This window comes from Nicotiana tabacum, chromosome 15 (assembly GCF_000715075.1).
Source record: "Nicotiana tabacum cultivar K326 chromosome 15, ASM71507v2, whole genome shotgun sequence".
NCBI classification, from domain to species: domain Eukaryota; kingdom Viridiplantae; phylum Streptophyta; class Magnoliopsida; order Solanales; family Solanaceae; genus Nicotiana; species Nicotiana tabacum.
Genome location: NC_134094.1, coordinates 46,850,097 through 46,870,986, shown reverse-complemented (window position 1 = coordinate 46,870,986; position 20,890 = coordinate 46,850,097). Strand labels below are relative to the sequence as shown.

At 41.2% G+C, this 20,890-nt stretch overlaps 1 protein-coding gene across 3 annotated transcripts; it reads right to left on the bottom strand.

The window, feature by feature from the left end:
• Nucleotides 1-248: 248 nt before the first annotated feature.
• On the bottom strand, nt 249-20,593 carry LOC107811196 (uncharacterized). Of its 3 annotated transcripts, XM_075230817.1 has the most exons (10): nt 20,224-20,591; nt 19,005-19,084; nt 9,746-9,806; nt 9,492-9,549; nt 9,342-9,407; nt 6,521-6,678; nt 6,253-6,444; nt 1,427-1,499; nt 715-829; nt 249-628 (listed from the first exon to the last, which is right to left on the bottom strand). In XM_075230817.1, the coding sequence occupies exons 1-8, from the start codon at nt 20,521-20,523 to the stop codon at nt 1,482-1,484; spliced, it is 933 nt and encodes a 310-aa protein (XP_075086918.1). In that variant the 5' UTR covers nt 20,524-20,591; the 3' UTR covers nt 249-628; nt 715-829; nt 1,427-1,481. The 3 variants fall into 3 exon arrangements, with proteins under 3 accessions (XP_075086918.1, XP_016491566.1, XP_075086917.1); XM_016636080.2 differs by lacking the exons at nt 6,253-6,444; nt 6,521-6,678 and having other exon boundaries at nt 9,342-9,399; nt 20,224-20,578; XM_075230816.1 differs by lacking the exons at nt 249-628; nt 715-829; nt 1,427-1,499 and adding an exon at nt 5,470-6,186 and having other exon boundaries at nt 20,224-20,593.
• Nucleotides 20,594-20,890: the final 297 nt, after the last annotated feature.

Sequence of the window (20,890 nt, the reverse complement as noted above, 5' to 3'; positions counted from 1 at the left end):
TCTTCTATAAATAGAGGAGTTTTCAGTTCATTATATACATCAGTTTGAAGTTGAATAATATATCAATCTCTCTCTATACTAGTCTTCAGTTTATTTACTTTATAGTCTTTATTTTATAACACATAACAAATTATTTATTTTCTCTCTTTTTATATTATCAATTGTCATTTATCATTTTTTTCACTTTCTAAACAAAAGGTTACACAGTTATGCAAAGAACGCCAAATGAAGGGGGAAAAAAAAAGAAATTGTAAGTAAAACAAGCAGCCAGGCCAGCTTAGAAGCCTATTAACTAATCTCGGCTCCGATGAAATCGAATCCTTTAGAAGCAACGAAAGAATACAACAAAAATAAATAGAACAGAACGAAAGTAATATCCCCCACCCCCCCCCCCCCACCCCCCAAAAAAAAAAAGATTATAAGTAAAAATCACATCAATCTATGATCATCTGTCATGAAATATTAGTAGAATCCATGCAATTTCATTATGGCTTAACCACAGTGCAGAGTGTTGATCTCCAATCTGCTTTAGTTGAGGCTATAATGTCTTCGCTTTGCAAATAGCAGGAGCTTTGCTTTTTGAATATTGAATCCAGAAGAATGGATGATACACACTGTCAACTCTTGCCTGAGATAACAAATGAACTAGGTAAGAAAACTTTGACCAATAGTATTTGTGTGGCACCACATAGGAAAACATTGACGAAATAGAACCTGCTAAATTATGGTATTCTGCTTATAGGACTATCAGTGATACCGCAGCAGATCGGAGCTTCAAACCATCATCATTCCACTTGTTCTCGGGAGCAGTGGCACCAGCAATATAAGCCTGCAAAAATAAATATGCGCTTAAAACAAATAATAAGGAAAAGATGCCATTTTAATTTTTGGTCCAAGAGGAGGCTCCAATTCCAAGTAGTAACCAACTTAGGTCTTTGCAAAATTGATTGGATTGGTGAATCCTAGTCAGGAATCCAGAACATAGGCTACAATAATACACCTTTAGAAGGAGATTAATAGCCTGTTTGACCAAGATTCTAAAATCAGCTTATTTTGAAAAGTGCTTTTCAAAGAAAAAATTTTGGTGAGACGCAATTTCTGCTTGACTAATTAATTTTTAAAGCACTTTTGAGCAGTAACTAATATTTGACCAACCTTTTAAAAAGTTTTAAGTGTATTTTTCTCAAAAGTGCTTTTCGAAAAATTGCTTCTAGGAAAAGTTTTTTTTTTGTTTCTTAAAAATTATTTTTGCTTATACTCAAACATTTTTTTTCCTTCTAAAAGCTTGGCCAAACACCTTAATTTTAGAAACAAGCGCTCTTGGCCCAAAAAAAAGTTTGGCCAAACATGTTATAAACATGTTATAAATCTTGATGAAACTACAGAAAAATACAAGAGCCTTCTAAAACAAGATGGAACAAGATACCTTTCCACTGTTAACAGCAACCACTAATGCAACATGTTGTTCATCTCTACCAAACTCATAGAAATAGTATGTCCTGAAATACATAAACCAGTGCTACTGAAATACATAAACCATGATTGCCGAAATAAGAGATAACAATGGAAGTATCTCCATCATTTTGTGTTACAGAGAGAGAAGGTATCATACTTTCATGTTGTATACGGTCGAAATAGGTTTCGGCCTTAGCACGTCCGATCGAGTTCAGGCTTACATTGTAATAAAAGTGCTATATTCTTCTACAGTAAAGAATCGTTCTTTCAGATTTCTCAGATTGATTCTATTTGTTGAATCCTAAGATTCATTGTTCCTGATAACCTTATCTATTTTGCATTCTTTGCAATCTATATTTACATTTCTATTTATCCTTACATTTTGTGTTAAGTTACGCTGCATATCCTCGGAACTGCGTATAAATTTAACTCTATCCATTTTTCGGGTAAACAGTTTGGCGCCCACCGTGGGGCCAAGGATAACAGTGGTTATTTGATACAAATCTGAAAAAACACGCCATTATGCTTTTGCACTTATTTCCGAAAACATCTTGAATTTCGAATCAGCTACGAATAACCACCAATCAAATGGCTTCACCGATCGATTACGAAGCTGGCTTCAAGATGAATCCAACAAGCATTAGAGGAACTAAAGCGATATCTATCAAGCCAACCACTACTTCACACTCCAAAAACAGACGAAAAACTTTGTTTGTACTTGGCAGTATCGGAAGTCGCCGTAAGCGGTGTCCTAGTTCGAGAAGAGCAAGGTACGCAATTCCCCGTTTATTATACGAGTCGGACCTTAGGAGAAGCAGAAACTAGATATCCGCTCTTAGAAAAATTGGCACTTGCACTGATAAGCGCCTCAAGAAAGTTAAGGCCGTACTTTCAATGTCATCCCATATGTGTGTTAATCACTTACCCGCTTCGTAATATTTTGCACAAACCCGAGTTATCAGGCCGACTGGCTAAATGGGCCGTCGAACTCAGTGGGTACGATATCGAATATCAACACCGCACGACCATCAAGTCTCAAATTTTAGCAGACTTCGTGGCCGATTTCACGCCAACCCTCGTACCCGAAGTCGAAAAAGAACCGTTGAAATCAGGTACATCATCGGGGGTATGGATCCTTTTTACGGACGGGGCTTCGAACGTAAAAGCGTCCGGGCTGGGCATAGTTTTGAAACCACCCACGGGTAGCACTATTAGGCAATCTATTAAAACTATCAGGTTGACTAACAATGAGGCAGAGTATGAAGCCATGATTGCAGGTCTCGAGCTAGCTAGAAACTTGGGAGCAGAAGTCATTGAAGCTAATTGCGACTCCTTGCTGTTGGTGAGTCAAGTAAACAAAAACTTCGAAGTTCGAGAAGGTAGAATGCAAAGGTATTTAGATAAACTGCTTGTCACTTTGCACCATTTCAAACAATGGACTTTACGGCATGTACCACGAGAACAGAATAATGAGGCCGATGCGCTTGCGAACTTGGGGTCGTCGGTCGAGGTAGATGATTCGGGCTCGGGGAATGTTGTTCAACTTTTGAGATCGGTAATCGAAGAAGGTCACGCCGAAATAAATTCTACAAGCTTAACCTGGGATTGGAGAAACAAGTATATTGAATACTTGAAGAGCGAAAAACTCCCATCGGACCCTAAAGATTTCAGAACCCTACGGACTAAAGCTGCTCGATTCACGTTGGCTTCGGACAGAACGCTGTACCGAAGAACGTTCGATGGACCGTTGGCAGTATGCTTGGGTCCGGGAGATACCAATTACATCCTACGGGAAGTGCACGAGGGTACTTGCGGGAATCACTCTGGAGCCGATACATTAGTTCGAAAAATAATCAGAGCAGGGTATTATTGGATCGATATGGGCAAAGATGCGAAGGAATTTGTTCGTAAATGTGACAAATGCCAAAGGTTCGCATCGATGATCCACCAACCCGGAGAGCAACTCCACTCAGTCCTATCCCCATGGCCATTCATGAAATGGGGAATGGATATCGTCGGCCCTCTGCCATCGATCCCAGGTAAAGCCAAATTTATTTTATTTATGACAGACTATTTTTCTAAATGGGTTGAAGCGCAGGCGTTCGAGAAAATAAGAGAAAGAAGTTATAGACTTTATTTGGGATCATATCATATGCCGATTCGGGATACCCGCCGAAATAGTATGTGACAATGGAAAACAATTCGTTGGCAGCAAAGTAACAAGATTCCTCGAAGACCACAAGATAAGGAGGATACTATCGACGCCATACCACCCAGTGGGAATGGGCAGGACGAATCAACAAACAAAACTGTCATTCAAAACTTAAAGAAGAGGTTGAATGACGCTAAAGGGAAATGGAGAGAAATCCTGCCCGAAGTCCTTTGGGCATATCGGACAACGTCAAAATCCAGTACGGGGGCGACCCCACTCTCCTTAGTATATGGGTCCAAAGCATTGATACCAGTCGAAGTTGGTGAACTCAGTGCCAGATTTCGATTCGCGATGGAAGAATCAAATAACGAGGCTATGAATACCAGCCTCAAACTATCGGACGAAAGACGAGAAGCTGCTCTCGTCCAATTGGCCGCCCAAAAGCAGCGAATCGAAAGATATTATAATCGAAGAACCAAGCTCCGCCATGTCAAGCCTGGGGACTTAGTGTTAAGAAAAATTACCATCAATACCCGAATTCCGAACGAAGGGAAACTAGGACCGAATTGGGAAGGACCATATCAGGTGCTCGAGAACATCGGAAAGGGATCGTACATGCTCGGCATTATAAACGGCAAATAGCTATCAAGCAGCTGGAATGTATCACATCTAAAACGGTACTACTGCTAAGGTACAACCTTTTCATATTCGTTTATATCTCAAAACTGACCCCTGCAGAAGTCCGAACAAGGGCTAAGATGGATCTCTCGCTTGAAAGCACGCGTTGCACTCTTTTTCCCTTAGACCGGTTTTATCCCAAATGGGTTTTTCGGCAATGTTTTTAATGAGGCAACCATTGATCGTGCATCATTTACAATAATATCCGAGGCCTCGCAAGAAAGTTATTTCACAACAACAGGGTTTTAATAGGAAAAATTGTAAGAGCCAAATAGTCGAAGCGAACCATGCTCATATAGATTGGCCCGAGCCCGGGCGTGTAATAACGTGCGACGAAAGTTCTCTTCTTTATCGGCATCTTATATCCAAGGAAAATTCCTCTATTTTGAGATTTATTATGCAATCAGAATTAAGATAAACTCGACCACTAAGCCTACGAGCTACTTTTATTTTGAGTTCGAGCAAACGCTCACTCGACCCTTACGCCTACGGGCTACATTACTTCGAGTTCGAATCATTCACTCAACTAAGCCTACGGGCTACTTTTATTTGGAGTTCGAGCAAATGCTAACTCGATCATTACGCCTACGGGCTATATTACTTCGAATTCGGATCATTCACTCGACTAAGCCTACGGGCTATATTACTTCGAGTTCGAATCACTCACTCGACTAATAAGCCTACGAGCTACATTACATCGAGTTCGAATCATTCACTCGACTAAGCCTACAGGCTACTTTTATTTCGAATTCGAACAAACGCTCACTCGACCATTACGCCTACGGGCTACATTACTTCGAGTTCGAATCATTCACTCGATTAAGCCTACGGGCTACTTTTATTTCGAGTTCGAGCAAACGTTCACTCGACCATTACGCCTACGGGCTACATTACTTCGAGTTCGGATCATTCACTCGACTAAGCCTACGGGCTATATTACTTCGAGTTCGAATCACTCACTCGACTAATAAGCCTACGAGCTATATTACTTCAAGTTTGAGCAATCACTCACTCGACTACTAAGCCTACGGGCTACCTTATTTTGAGTTCGAGCAAGCACTGACTCGGTTATAAAGGCTACAAGGTCCAAATACGATCAAATTGCCTAAAGCCTTATGAAAATCTTCATAAGGCATGAATGAAACAAAATCTTCACGAGGCAGAGAATAAAACAGAGGGAAGTCGGGAAAAGAAAAGATCTTTATATATATACAAGAATGTTTACAATGTCCGAATAGGACCCTACACAAAAAACCAAAATGAAAACTAAGGGCTAAGTTTCTTGGTTATCTACGAGGGCAGTCTCTTCTCCGTCGGATCAGGAGCGGTCTCTTCTTTATCAGGCTCCCCCCCCCGTTTTCGTATCCGCTCTTGCTCCCATCGTCATCGTCATCGTCATCGTCATCGCCATCAGAAACCAGAGCTTCAACATCGGCTTCGAGTTCTTTGGCCCTTTTTATCTCTTCAACGAGATCGAAACCACGAGCATGGATCTCCTCGAGAGTTTCCCTTCTGGATCGGCACTTAGCAAGTTCGGCGACCCAATGTGCTCGAATATCGGCGGACTCGGCTGCCTCTCTTGCCTGGACTTGGGCAGCTTCAGCATCGGCCCGATAGACGGCCACAAGCGCATCCGCATTGGCCTTTGCCTTTTCGGCATCGGATTCGGCCTTGGCAAGTACAGAGGCCAACCGAGCTTCAAGCTCCTCAATTCTTCTTGCTTGAACCAGGCCTTTTTACTTCATTTTCTAAAGTTGGGTTTCGGACGTTGATAACTGGGCTCGAGCAGTCTCTTTTTTTGTAGCAAAGCGGTCCATATCTTCTTTCCACCGCAAAGACTCCGTTCTTATCACGTCGACCTCCTCACGAAGCTTCCCGATCATCTCGATTTTTTGCTGCAGCTGTGAGACCGAAATGTTAGCTATCGTTCTGGTATCAAGCCCATAGGCTTTCAAAAGCATCATTACCTGCTCAGACAAATCGGTCTGATCTCGACAAGCCTTGGCCAGCTTAGCTCGGAGGTCTTTTATTTCCTCTTCTCTCTGCCCTATGGAAAGTCTAAGGGAGTTCCTCTCGTCAGTAGCCCGTTGTAGGTTGGCCTCGTATCGATGCAACTCATTCTGGGATCGAGAACATTGTTCTCGATGAACTGCCGCTGCCTACAAAGAAACAAGAAGCGAAGTTAACGAAAATGAACATAAAGATAGTACCGACAAAATAATTTTAAAAGCTCACCTGATTCAAAGCCTGCCGCAATCCGTGAAAAAGATCTGATTCATCACCAGCACCGGCAACATCCTCAATGCTGATAAACAGGTCACGAAAGGGATCTTCTTCATTATGAGGCCTGTTTAGATCGAGGGCTCCCAGAGCTTGAGCTTCCCGGATCACCCCTGTGGAAAAAGCGGGAAAGTTAGGCGAATCCTCAACTGCTGCTGCCCCAAATGAATCGCCTGGAGCGTTCTCCTCGGTTCGAAGGGGTTCGAGGGCCTCTTCGGTCATACCCCCTGCCGGTCGACTCCGATGAGATGCGTCTTCGATATCCGATAGTTCGGGGACTCTACCCGAATCTTTCTCCGGTATATCTTCAGTTCGAGGCGTAGCCTCATGGAGCATCATCGATCCAACCGGCGATGAGGCATCGGTGGTTCTCTTCATTCGGACCGCCAGCGCGGACTCATCGTTCTCTTCTTCTTCTTCATCATCTTCATCCCTTAGACGCAGAACAGATTCCACGGTCAAAGGAATGACATTCTTATTCGGCTTACAAGCCATCCTCTTCTTCGGTTTTGGATCTTCGGGAACCGAGGCTCTTTTCCTTTTATTTTCCTTCGCCGGCTTTGGGACAGAGGCCGAAATTTCCTCCTCATTGGACAAGGGCCTCAAAACCGCATCCTTACCCAAACCTGCATATGGAAAACCTTAATAAAATATTTTGAAAACCACCTCGTTCGGATCATCAAAGAGTCCGAGAAATGATCTTACCGTGATTTTTGGCCTCCCACCGACCCTTTGACAAATCACGCCATGAGCGCTCGGCGTATGTGGAGGTCGAAACAAAGGCTTGTACCCAATTCTTGAGATCGGGAACTGCTCCGGGCATCCAGGGAACCGCTACATCACAAAAAAGGAGTGTCGATGAGAGAGTAAATGAAAGAACAAAGCAGAAGTAACAGCAAGATCACACTTACGTTTCATATTCCACTCCTCGGTAAAGAGCATCTTTTAAGTCAGAATCAGGTTCGAAGCCCTTACTCGAACGAACATGCCCATCCAACCCTAGTTCCTGTCCTCGTCAATACTCGAGAGCAGAGCCTTGGTAGCCCGACGCTGAAGTGTTATTAACCCTCCTCGAAAAAGTCGAGGACGGTACAATCAGATAAGATGGTCGAGGGTGAACGGCATCCCCTCGATTTTGCTCACAAAATATCAGATCAGGATAACGATCTGCCACAAAGAAGGATGGACCTGGCCTAGGGTTACCTGGTATTGTCGACAGAAGTCAATAATAATGGAATCGAGGGGACCTAAAGTGAAAGGGTAAGTATACACATTCAAAAACCCTTTCACATAAGAAGTGATATCTTCGTCAGGGGTAGGAATTATTATTTCTTTTTCACCCCAATTGCAATCCTTCTTTAGCTGTTCGAGGTGCTTCTCGGTTATCGAACACATGTACCTCGATACCGGCGAACACCGACCAGGGACCGATGAACCTTTATCGACCTTAAAATTTGAAGTAAGGACACACACCCCGGGAACACACTCCTCAGGCCGTGGTTCTGCCGGTGTCTCATCGGCGGCACACTGTGAAGATGAAGCCTTCTCTTTCTGAGGAATGGTTTGCAATGTTTTCGCCATTTTCGAATTCAAAGGTGAGGAATAGAAGAAAGTGACAAAGATTTGGTAGAATTGAAAAGGGACTTTTGCAGAAAGAAATCACAAATTTACTGGTAAGTTGGAGAGTACGAAGAAGAACTTGGGAAATTTGGAAGATAGAAGATGTAAAAGTGGTAAAAGATAAAAGAAAGGGTTATTTATAGGTTCAAGCGATGGCTGTTCAGTATCAGCAGTGGCCGACCACCGCCCGACATACATTTAATGCCTTGAAAGACTAACCCGACGGAACAGCTACCAGATGCGTCATAGTCGAACCCGATGGAAACAACAGGTTATAATCCGATCGAACTGTTAAAAAATCATATCGTTTCTCGCCACATTCTTTCTGAGAAACGAGGGGACTATCTGTATACGGTCGAAATAGGTTTCGGCCTTAGCACGTCCGATCGAGTTCGAACGATGATCTATCGAAGTAAGACCCCGAAGGTGGAACAAACTAACCTCGAACCCGGAGAGGCCAATCCGTGTCAAGTTCGATATCATCATCAAGCTCGAATCGAAATCGAGGGTTCTAAGCAGGATCGAGCTCGCAGACAAAAGCCGTTGCAATCCCACTAGAGAGAATCTTGGCAGAAATCATGGAAAAACTGACTTATCATGGGTCTCCCACTGAATGTTTATTTTATTATGCTTAGAGCCAAATCCCTCCACTATAAAAGGGCTTGGTTACCATTCCGTAAAACAAGTTTTTTCAGGCTTACATTGTAATAAAAGTGCTATATTCTTCTACAGTAAAGAATCGTTCTTTCAGATTTCTTAGATTGATTCTATTTGTTGAATTCTAAGATTCATTGTTCCTGATAACCTTATCTATTTTGCATTCTTTGCAATCTATATTTACATTTCTATTTATCCTTATATTTTGTGTTAAGTTACGCCACATATCCTCGGAACTGCGTATAAATTCAACTCTATCCATTTTTCGGGTAAACACATGTTGATGCAAGAAGTTTTGCAGTGAGTTAAAAGAAATCTCAAAGAGAGGAGAGATCATCTTCAAAGCATATTTTCGGTGGGAAATCTCTTGATCAGAAAATGGTTACTTTGACTGGTAAAATATTGCAAGAGTTCAGCCTTCCAACCATTGCCATTCCTCTGATAGAAAATAAAAATACTGATCTTAAAGAAGCATTAACATGTTTTAGTATGAATATACCTGAAACCTTCATCTTCTTTAATTTTAATTGAGCGGCCGGAATAGAGTGTTGCGCCAGCTGCCATACTGATAATCAGTAATTAAGAAATACGATTCATTAAAGAGCAAACTTGCAAAACAGGTGAATGTGACGGCCATTTACAACAATACCTGGAACAAATATTTTAGCTGCCTCCTTAAGTGAACCTAAATCTGTAATATCTTTGGCCTGTTAAAGTTAATACAATAGGACACGATCAGAATGTTGCTACATATACTTACAGCATAAGAGCTAATCTCATGAAGAGGATCCGGGAGTTGCTACAGATACTGACAGCATAATAACAAATCTCATGAAAAAACTAAGTTTACAAACATTCACAGAATAGAGATTGAATTAAGCACCAGTATTGCCTTTTACGAACCTCTAAGAAGGTGATTTTCAGCTGATTAGATGGGCGAATCACAACACTTAAAACTTCGGATCTGTATATCACATAAACCAACAATAATAAATAAGTATTAAATAATACAATTGAAGAGACATCGTTGAAGAGAGCAAAGATTATTCATTAGATTATTTTCTTCCTTAGAGATTGCTGTGAGGAAAAGATAATGGATAATGTAGTACATAGAAAAAGAGAACTAAAGAAAATAGAATCACAAGGAGAATCCTTTGAGAGGCAGAGCAACACTGATGAAAATTGCTAAGAATTTGTAAAATTTTGTAAAGGATGAAGGATCTATAAAACTATATCAATCTATATAATTATGATAAGGATCTGTGACAATATAGAGATATGATATTTCTGTAATTACAGCTTATATTAGGTAGATATTATTTGTATTAAGTAGGAAGCTTTTATTAATGTACATTTTCATAATTTAGAGCTTATGTAAAAACTATATAAACCCCCAAACCTTGAGTGAATAATATAGTAAATCATTTAAAAAGTCTCCTCTTCTTTTTCTAAAGAGTACTGCAGTTTGAATACCAAATCCTTCCCCTGAACATTTAATTTTCAATTACCATCCCGGAAAAGTTTTCTTATCTATTTTTTTCATGGGCATTTAAGTCTCTATTTTGAACTGCATTGTTTTCTTTACAAATTAAAGAGTTATTTTTACTTTAGGAGCATATCCACTGGACTTCTGTGATGGTAAAAATTTACTTGCACCCGGTATTTACACCAAAATCAATAAATGCAAGACGTTTGTCTTTCATACACTTATTTATCACTTAACCATGGTTATGTAATAATTCAATTTTTATTTGTTAAGATTAAATTGATTGTTTTAGTGTGACCAGTGGGTAGTATTTACCCTTCTGCGATTACGCATTGGGTATGAGGTAATTATATCAAATATTTATGACAATTGTACATTAAACAATCATCAAATCAGGGAGGAGGGGGAGGGGAAGAAATCTATCATTCTTGAGGGAATAGTCAAACAAAATTTTTATGAAGAATCTGATGTGATATCCCTGCAATTACGGATTAGATAGGAATTATTATTCTTTATCAAGTACGAAGATTAATTATGCATGCATCCTAATTTGGACTCTATGTAGAAACTATTAAATCCCAAAATCTTGAGGGAATAGTCAAACAAAATATACCCAAAATCTCATCTACTCTTCTTTTTCTGTAAAAAATAATGGCTCTTCTGACAGCTTAACTGATCTCACCAGCCTAAATGAAAAATCCAGATGAAGAGTTAATGAGGAAATTCTTGTGCTATTCAATAACAGAGATTATGAGATGCATTGGATGTTTATAATGTGTAAGTCTCTTAATCTGATAATGTTGCAATGACCTACCATCCATTTACAAGTGTCTAGGGATGGCAGCTAGGCAGGCTGCGGCAGATTTGGGACAGGGAAGCCTTTGCCCTGCCCCCGCCAGTTTTTTGCAGTTTCAAGAATGCAAACAAACAAAAAAAAAGTGAGAGAATATATTGGAAGACTAAGAAAAGCAGATGAGATCCCGAGGAGAAGATCCCGAGTGCAGCAAAGACTCCCTAATCAAACAGTAGTCACAGGAGAATCCTGAATGCTACAAATAGAGAGAGATGCCAAAGATTTTTTTTTTCCAAAACTAAGCACACCGACTTCTATGGAAAAGCATACATCTTACTTGCTTTATGAAAAGCACACATCTTTCGTGATTGCTTTGTGGATGTCTCCTCCAATTAGGATGTTGTATACGGTCAAAACCGATTCGAGTGAGTCGTACGGACTGATCGAGACGATAATGTTTCGATCAAAGGATATCTGCATGACAAGCTCGGTCAAGATCCGAAATAAGAGCGGCGAACTTCGAGCTCTAAGACCGATCAAATGACAAGCTCGATATCATTATCGAGCCCATATCCAAATCGAACTACGAGGCAAAGCGGAGATTATCGAAGATGCATGGACCAACCAACATTCACCCTGAATACCGAGACCCCAAGTCAGAATCGAGCTCGGACCAAGGCCGAGGGCTCGATCCAACACCGAGCTCGAGCCAGTATCGAGCTCGCAGATTAGGGACGTTGCAACCGCACTATGGGAGATAATCTTGGCGAAAATCGAGGAAAAGACAATATATCATGGGCTCTCCACTACGTATTTTTTGTTGTATATAAAGTAGGATCCCTCTACTATAAGAGGGATGGCAACAAAAGATCACGGGGGCAGAAAAAGATAATCCCTTGTGCTTGTTTTACTCATTCTTTTTGCTCACTATTTTCATTCTCATAGTTAAGAATACACATATTTTTATTTCTCTACACGATTTATATCAAATTGTATCGCATATCCTTAGAAACATACACAAATCTAACGTTATCCGATTTTTTAGGAAAAAACAGTTTGGCGCCCACCGTGGGGCTAAGGGTAATAGTGGTTGTTTGATACAAATCTTCAATACACACCAGTTTACAACTTCAGATCAACAATGGCAAACCCTCGATTGATGGCTATACCTATCGACCACGAAGTCGGCCTTCAAGATGAAACCAACGACTTGCACCCAGGGCCGGAAGGCGAATTAACGATGTCACCGAAGCTCGAGTCGAAGTACCGCTAGATGTCAATTCACAAGTGGCTCTTGAGGCGAACCAACGTTCCGAACCAGAAAAAAACATTCAGGGCGGTACTCGATCCGTAGCTCGAGACACCCATAACGTGAAGGAGATCGAAGTCAGCTTACGGGTGATCTTCGAGATGTTACAAGCCCAGCAAATAGCGATAGCTCAGTTGCAGAGCCAAACTCAGGAACGAAGCAGGCCGGAGCCCAATCCGCTTCGAGAAATCACCCACAGAACGGAACCAGCCATAGTGAAGTCAAACGAGCCAGAATCGGGGACTACTCCCGAAATTACTAAATTGCTCGAGGAACTCACAAAACGAGTCGAAGCCAACGATAAAAAAGTAAAAACATATAATTCCAGGGTCGATCAGATCCCTGGAGCTCCACCAATGATAAAAGGGCTAGATTCGAAAAAATTCATTCAAAAGCCTTTTCCCTTGAGTGCAGCCCCAAAACCAATCCCCAAAAAATTTTGTATGCCCGAAATATCCAAATATAACAGAACGACCGACCCCAACGAGTACATCACTTCTTACACGTGTGCCATCAAGGGCAATGATTTGGAAAATGATGAGATCGAATCTGTATTATTGAAAAAATTCGGTGAAACCCTGTCAAAGGGAGCAATGGTATGGTATCATAATTTACCATCTAACTCTACTGACTCTTTTGCTATGCTTGCAGATTACTTCGTAAAAGCACATGCCGGAGCCATAAAGGTCGAAACCAGAAAGTCGGACCTGTTCAAGGTAATACAAAAGGATAACGAGATGCTAAGGGAGTTCGTAGCTCGTTTTCAAATGGAACGAATGGATCTGCCACCAGTCACAGACGATTGGGCTGTTCAAGCTTTCACTCAAGGTCTAAACGAGCAGAGCTCGATGGCTTCATGGTGGCTGAAGCAAAATCTGATCGAGTACCCAGCTATTACTTTGACCGATGTGCACAATTGATATCAATCCAAAATAAGAGTCGAAGATGACCAGTTGATTTCTAGGTCCATTACGAAAAAGTAAAAGTCGACCAGAGATCGATACCAGCCATATAGCGGAAACGATACTAGTGCTGAGTATCCGAGGCCTCTTTAAAATCAACCTCGTATACTAGGGGGCTTTATCATTGAACGCATCTGTGATGATTATCAAGTTCGGTGCAAAGGAAGTTACTTCGTTATTTCATGACAAACAACGTCTCAACAGGAAACGTTGTAAGAGCCAAATGGTCAAAACGAACCATGCTTATGTAGTTGGCCTGAGCCCTGACGCAAAACATGAACCCATGTATAATGATTTGCAAAGAAATCCCTCTTCTTTACCGATATTCTATGTTCAAGATTTACTATGCAAACAGGATCGAGTTCGAGCAAGCGCTCACTCGATCATTACGCCTACGGGCTACATTATTTCGAGTTCGAATCATTCACTCGACTACTAAGCCCACGGGCTACATTTATTATGCAAACAGAATTAAGATAAACTCGTTCAATATTTATTATGCAAATGGGATCGAGTTCGAGCAAGCGCTCACTCGACCATTATGCCTACGAGCTACATTATTTCGAGTTCGAATCATTCACTCGACTACTAAAGCCTACGGGCTACTTTTATTTCGAGTTCGAGCAAGCACTCACTCGACCATTACGCCTACGGGCTACATTATTTCGAGTTTGAATCATTCACTCGACTACAAAGCCTACATGCTACTTTTATTTTGAGTTCGAGCAAGCACTCACTATACCATTACGCCTACGGGCTACATTATTTCGAGTTCGAATCATTCACTCGACTACAAAGCCCACGGTCTACTTTTATTTCGAGTTCGATCAAGCACTCACTCGACCATTAAGCCTACGGACTACTTTTATTTCGAGTTCGAGCAAGCACTCACTCGACCATTATGCCTACGGGCTACATTATTTCGAGTTTGAATCATTCACTCGACTACTAAAGCCTACAGGCTACTTTTATTTCGAGTTCGAGCAAGCACTCACTCGACCATTACGCCTACGGGCTATGTTATTTCGAGTTCGAATCATTCACCCGACTACAAAGCCCACGGGATACTTTTATTTCGAGTTCGAGCAAGCCCTCTATGAGCTACTTTTATTTCAAGTTCGAGCAAGCACTCACTCGATCACTAAGCCTACGGGCTACTTCGATCATTACGCCTACGGGCTGCATTGCATCGAGTTCGAATCATTTACTCTATTACTAAGCCTGCGGGTTACTTTTATTTCGATTTCGAGCAAAACTACTCATTTTCTTCGAGTTAAAACGAACACTTGACTATTTAAGCTGAAGGATGTTCGAGCTCGATAAAGCGAAGGGGACTACCCATAAGGCCCGAAGGCAACAGAGATTTAAATTCAAACTATCTATTTAGTTTGAAAGGCTATTTTTCTTCAAAAAGAAGAAATATTTATATTTACAAATATTTTTGTACAGAGGCGGCTACTCTTCCAAAGGGAAGTTCTTTATACAAAAGCCGAAAGCGGTATCAAAAGAACGCAGCGATCGACCTAAGGCCCTAAATGACTCAATCTTCATCGGAGGCCGTATTCTCGGCATCATCCTCGTCTTCAGACTCCCCCGAGTCATCGGAGTCCTCCTCAGGAAAGGCCAACCTCCGAGCTTTGTTCTCTTCTGCCCTGGCGACTTCGATCTCGGCCCCAACATCGAAGCCGTGAGATCTGACCTCCTCGAGAGCCTCTCTCCGAGCCTGCCACTTTGCATGTTCGACCATGCTCGCGGCTTTGGTTTGATTAACCTCGACATCGATCCTGAACTGAGCCACTTTGGCATCGGCTCTTTTGTTGACCTCGACTACTTCAGATCTGACCACTTCGAGTTCTTTGGCCAAATCTGCTTTATCTAAACTGACCAAATCCAACTAATACTGAAGCTCTTTCATCTTTTCAATCAGCCCCAAAACATTTTCTTTCACAGATCGAAGTTGGGCATCTGACAGCTCCAACTGAGCTTCGACAGCTTCCTTTTTCGAGGCAAGGTTATCCATACACTTTTTTAATTCTTCTGCCTCGGCCATCAGCGCATCTACCTGTGAGTTAAGCCGTCCAATCTGATCCTCTGCCGCATCTGCAGAATCGGATCGTTAGTGGTTATCTCTTTTTCATCTTCACTATCATGGAACATGCGGAATACCTCCTCAGCCATCTCCTCATGCTCTTCCCGAGCCGCTGTCAAATCTGCTTGAAGTTTTTCACTAAGAAGCCTGTACGAGACTCTTCTCAGTGAGGCTCCGAACCTCGACATCATGCTCCTCCCTGATTCAGAGAAAGGCCTCGTGATGCAACACCGAAGCCTGCAAACAAAAGGAGAAACATTAAAATTACCTGCAACTCTGTGTAAAAGAAGCGGCAAAAATGCCATCAGAGTTACCCGATTCAAAGCATGTTGGGCCTCATTGAAGAGACAGGCGGGCCCCACCGCATTCATCACTGATTGATCTTCTTCGGTCACCAAGGACCGAAGGTAACTGGCAATCCCCACAGGGGAAGAAAAAATTCGGGTATCCGCAGGTACGGAGAGCACTATCTTCCGCCTTCGGTCGGGATCGATACTCGGGGCCGGAAATTGGTCCACCAGTTTATGAATCGATGAAGGCTCGGTGGAACCCAACCACGACGCTTTTTTGGGTACCGGCATTCCACCGAAACCAGTAACCTCCTCCGAGGCACAAGACTCGAGCCCCTCCAAAAAACCGTGGATATCGGCCGACTCCTGAATACCCTCATAGGACCGATCCTCCAACATGACGGCCTCTCGAATCATGGCATCCGAAATTTGAGGGGATCCGCCAATGTCAACTATCCTGAACTCATCCCTTGAAATATCTTCTACTGCCTGAGAAGATCCACCCTCGGTATCCCTTCCAATTATCTTAGCTCGAGAAGTGATAATCTTGGCTTCTTGTTCTGGGATTATGGCCAAGGTTCCCCGATCTGCTTCCACCAAATTGGAAGACTGTTGAATTACAACATTAGCCCGTACGCAGGCTAAATTCTCCTGTCCTTCTTCGGGCTCATCCCTTGAATGGCGGACCGCTTCCGAAGACATAACACCAGGGCCCCCCTTCGGCTTCCGAGATCTCTTAGCCGGTTTCTTCTTTTCCGAGTTCGAGGAGCCCGATACGTTTTTTCTCTTCCTTTCTTTCACCTGCTTCGGGACAGGAACTTCTTCGCCACCGGACGGTGGCCTCATGACTACATCTTTCCCAAGTCCTACAAAAGGGAAGAGGGAGATTTACCATACAAACCGATGAAGAGACAAATCGACAAAAAGATTGACCATGACTGCTGGCCTCCCATCGGCCCTTTGATAATTCGACCCAAGCACGCTCGGAGTACGGTCTCTGCAGCACCAGGCTTTCGACCCATTGTCTAAGATCCGGGATCGGTTCCGGCATTCGAGCTACGACTATGATAAGGAAAAATGGATCAGCAAAATAGAAAGCAATCACAAAATCAAAACGGGCAAAGAGAAACGTTTACTCACGGCTCATATTCCATTTCTCGGGAAATGGCAAGTTATCGACAGGGATCAGATCTGAGGTTCTAATTCGAACAAAACGGCCCATCCAACCCCGATCCCGGGTCTCGTCTATGCTCGAGAATGGCGCTTTGGTTGCTCGGCGAGCAAGCTTGATCAGCCCTCCTCGATAAAGTCGGGGACTGTAAAGACGCATAAGATGATTGAGGGTGAAGACACGCCCCTCGACCTTGCTCGAGAAAAATCGAAGAAGAATCACTATCCTCCAAAAGGAAGGGTGGATTTGGCCGAGGGTCACATCGTACGTACCTCTTACAAAAGGCGACGATGACAGGGTCTAAGGGTCCCAACGTGAAAAGATAAGTATAAACACTTAAGAACCCTTCGACATACGTAGTAATTGATTCATCGGGTGATGGGATTACTACGAATTTATTATCCCAGTTGCATTCTTGTATGACTTTATCGAGAACTTTTTCGGTGATTGAATATTGATACCTCGACATCGGCTCACACCGACCCGGTATTGGAGAAGGCTTTTCAATTTTAAAATCGCCTACGGTCGAACACCCAACCGGAACGAATTCCTCAGGGCGGGGCTCTTCCACATCCTCGCCACCAGTAGGTCGAGATGAAGAAGCGGTCTCTTTTTGCGGAACAGTTTTAAACGTTTTTGCCATTTAAAATTTCATAAACAAAGGACGGAAGTGTTTGGTGTTCTAAGGAAGAATTTCCAGTAAAACTCACAGGTTTACAAGCAGAAAACTCAGAAAAGGAATTTGCAAAATTTGGAAGACTGAAGACATAAAATGATGAATGGTGGAAGGAAAGGCTATTTATAAATTGAAACAATGACGGTTCAATATCAGAGGTGGCCGACCACCGTCTGACACATTAAATGCCTCGGTAAAATCGAACCGATGGGACAGCTATCACATACGTCATGGTCGGGATCGATGAAAATGTCAGTATATATCTGATCGAGCTGTTGGGAAATCATATCTTTTCTCGCCACATCCTTTTCCGAGAAACGAGGGGACTATCTGTATACGGTCAGAGTCAGTCGTACGGACTGATCGAGACGATAATGTTTCGATCAAAGGATATCTGCATGACAAGCTCGGTCAAGATCCGAAGTAAGGGCGGCGAACTTCGAGCTCTAAGACCGATCAAATGACAAGCTCGATATCATTATCGAGCCCATATCCAAATCGAACTACGAGGCAAAGCGAAGATTATCGAAGATGCATGGACCAACCAACATTCACCCTGAATACCGAGACCCCAAGTCAGAATCGAGCTCGGACCAAGGCCGAGGGCTCGATCCAACACCGAGCTCGAGCCAGTATCGAGCTCACAGATTAGGGCCGTTGCAACCGCACTATGAGAGAGAATCTTGGCGGAAATCGAGGAAAAGACAATATATCATGGGCTCTCCACTATGTATTTTTTATTGTATATAAAGTAGGATCCCTCTACTATAAGAGGGATAGCAACAAAAGATCACGGGGGCAGAAAAAGATAATCCCTTGTGCTTGTTTTACTCATTCTTTTTGCTCAGTATTTTCATTCTCATAGTTAAGAATACACATATTTTTATTTCTCTACACGATTTATATCAAATTGTATCGTATATCCTTAGAACCATACACAAATCTAACGTTATCCGATTTTTCGGGTAAACAGATGTCATAACCATTGCTAAGAGAATTAAGATGCAGTTAATGTAGAAGTCTAGACAGTAACGAAATGAGATAGAAAACGCAACTCATTCATGGCATACAAGCATCACAATTATATCGAAGTGTTCAACTCAAGGATGGGTGTGTGTGAGCGAATCAGTATCAGAAGTTAACAAAGAATATTGAATTACATTTACAATATTCCTCCTTCCAGAGCAAGTAGTCTGGTGGAATTTATGCTGAATAACATTTAAATATGAACAGATGATGTTTTACTTTCAAGGCTTACTGTAAAGTATGATTATGTGTGGAATATTAGAGTAAAACAAATTTACTGCAACCATAAAGTTTTGAAAAATGATTTCAACAATAACAGGGATAAGGCAAGGAGCAGACAATGGAGATCCAAAAATCTACCTGTCAGAAGAAGCAAAACGTGCTGCAAATTTCTTCGGCTTAGCCTTATCTCCATATAGTGATAGGCCAGCATTATAATCCTGGAAAAAAGCAGCTTAAACTCTTAGAGGCCAAACCTTTCAGAATTTTAAAAACAAAACAAACCTTCTTATTAAAGTACAAATCAGTCCTACTTTGAATATAACCAGAAGCTTGTGATTAGACATTCTTGATCAGTTTGTTCTTTCTCTTTGGTAAATACATCCTTGATTCTACTATGCAGACATTTTATCAATCTTTTTTCTAGTTTATCAAATTTTCTATGCTACAAAGGGACATGTTAAATGGATCAAATACCACATTCTCGCTGAACACATATTTGAACCAGTTAATACTGCTTTATGGTATTATTTTTTCTTTTTTATTTACTCTATCTTCCAATTATCTTTCTCAGCTTGATCAGAATGAACCATAAAATTAACGATTAAAACCTTACTGAAACATGATCGAAATAAGGAAACGCCTAAAAGAATTTTCCAATTTCCAATTAACACATGCTTCCACTTTAATTTCAATGGTTTTAACATACACATAATGATACTGTAATATTTTTACATTATCAAATCATTAAAAAACCATAGACAGATCATTGTTTATATTAAGAACGAGTTGATAACCTGGAAAATAAGGTGAATTACCTACTACATTGAGTTAAGTTATATCAATAGCAATATATGCGTTGTTACAATAAGGCATGTTCGGTTAGATGCATCAGACAAAATATTCATGGTATAAAATATTAAATATATGCAAAAATATTAAATATATGCATTGTTTATCCAATGTTGGTAGCAATTATCAATTCCAGTATAACTAATACATGTACAGCTTATACGCCAATTCCTGTATTATTTATATCAAGTCCAATGTGGTATAAGCAATACTGTGATTAATTATACATGAATAAGGCATTTAAAATGGAAAAACTACCCCTGAGGTTTTTAAATTATACAGTATATATCTAACTTTTAATTCAATGAACCAAATGCACAATAAAAAATTAAACACTGCATATAACAATCAGTGCATTATAATCCATGTATTATTAATCTTCGCACTGCAATCCCTGCATAACTTGGTTCTAAACCAAATCATAGTGTAAAAATCATTATATTGTAAAAGTAAAATCCTTCTTAAAAAATGAAACAACACACACAAAAAAAAAAAAAAAGGATCATACCTCAGGCTCGGTGAGGTCCTCAAATTGAGGTGGGACACGAATGGAGAAACCATCACCGTAAAACTGGAACCAAGACTTAGTATTAGAAATGCCGGAAAGGAAGGATGACAAGGATTTCGTCTCAGCAGAGGATATTGGAGAGAGGAAAAGGCAGAGGGAAGTAGAAGAACCAGCGAGGAACACTAGTCTTCTAGAAAGAGAGATAGGTTTGGTAGAGATGATGGGTTCCGTATTGGGTTTTTGCGGAGGTTTTGGTGAGTGGAAAGAGAGGGAGAGGAGTGTGGACATGGCCATGGCCATGCGAGAGTGGAGATGGGATGGGATGCACACATTGCTGCTTATGGTAGTGTGTAGATAATGTGGGGACACAGAGGAGAGAGGTTTTAACGATTTACAAGGAGATAATACATGTAATTCCCATCCGTACTCGTACCTTTTTTAGTTGCACACTTAAAATTTGCATAATGACTCTTGTCTATATTATATCTAGCTATATTTAAAACGAAGCTTTTTCGGGTCCGTGTTTATAACTCTTTAAAAATAAATTTTATATTGAATAGAATTTTAATTTAGGTTAATTAAAATTATAATTATTTTTAAATCTTTTCTTATTTGAGCTAGATAGAAAATTCTAATATTTCGAATTTTAAAATTAATTAATTATTTT

Bases quoted from the DNA above. Each gene is read 5' to 3' on its own strand.
- LOC107811196 (XM_075230816.1), bottom strand. From the start codon at position 20,523: ATGGCCATGGCCATGTCCACACTCCTCTCCCTCTCTTTCCACTCACCA. The intron at 9,807-19,004 runs GTAGATTTTTGG...TGTGATATACAG, and splicing joins CGTTTTGCTTCTTCTGACAG to ATCCGAAGTTTTAAGTGTTG. The intron at 6,445-6,520 runs GTGAGCTTTTAA...GTTTCTTTGTAG, and splicing joins TGCGGCAGGCTTTGAATCAG to GCAGCGGCAGTTCATCGAGA.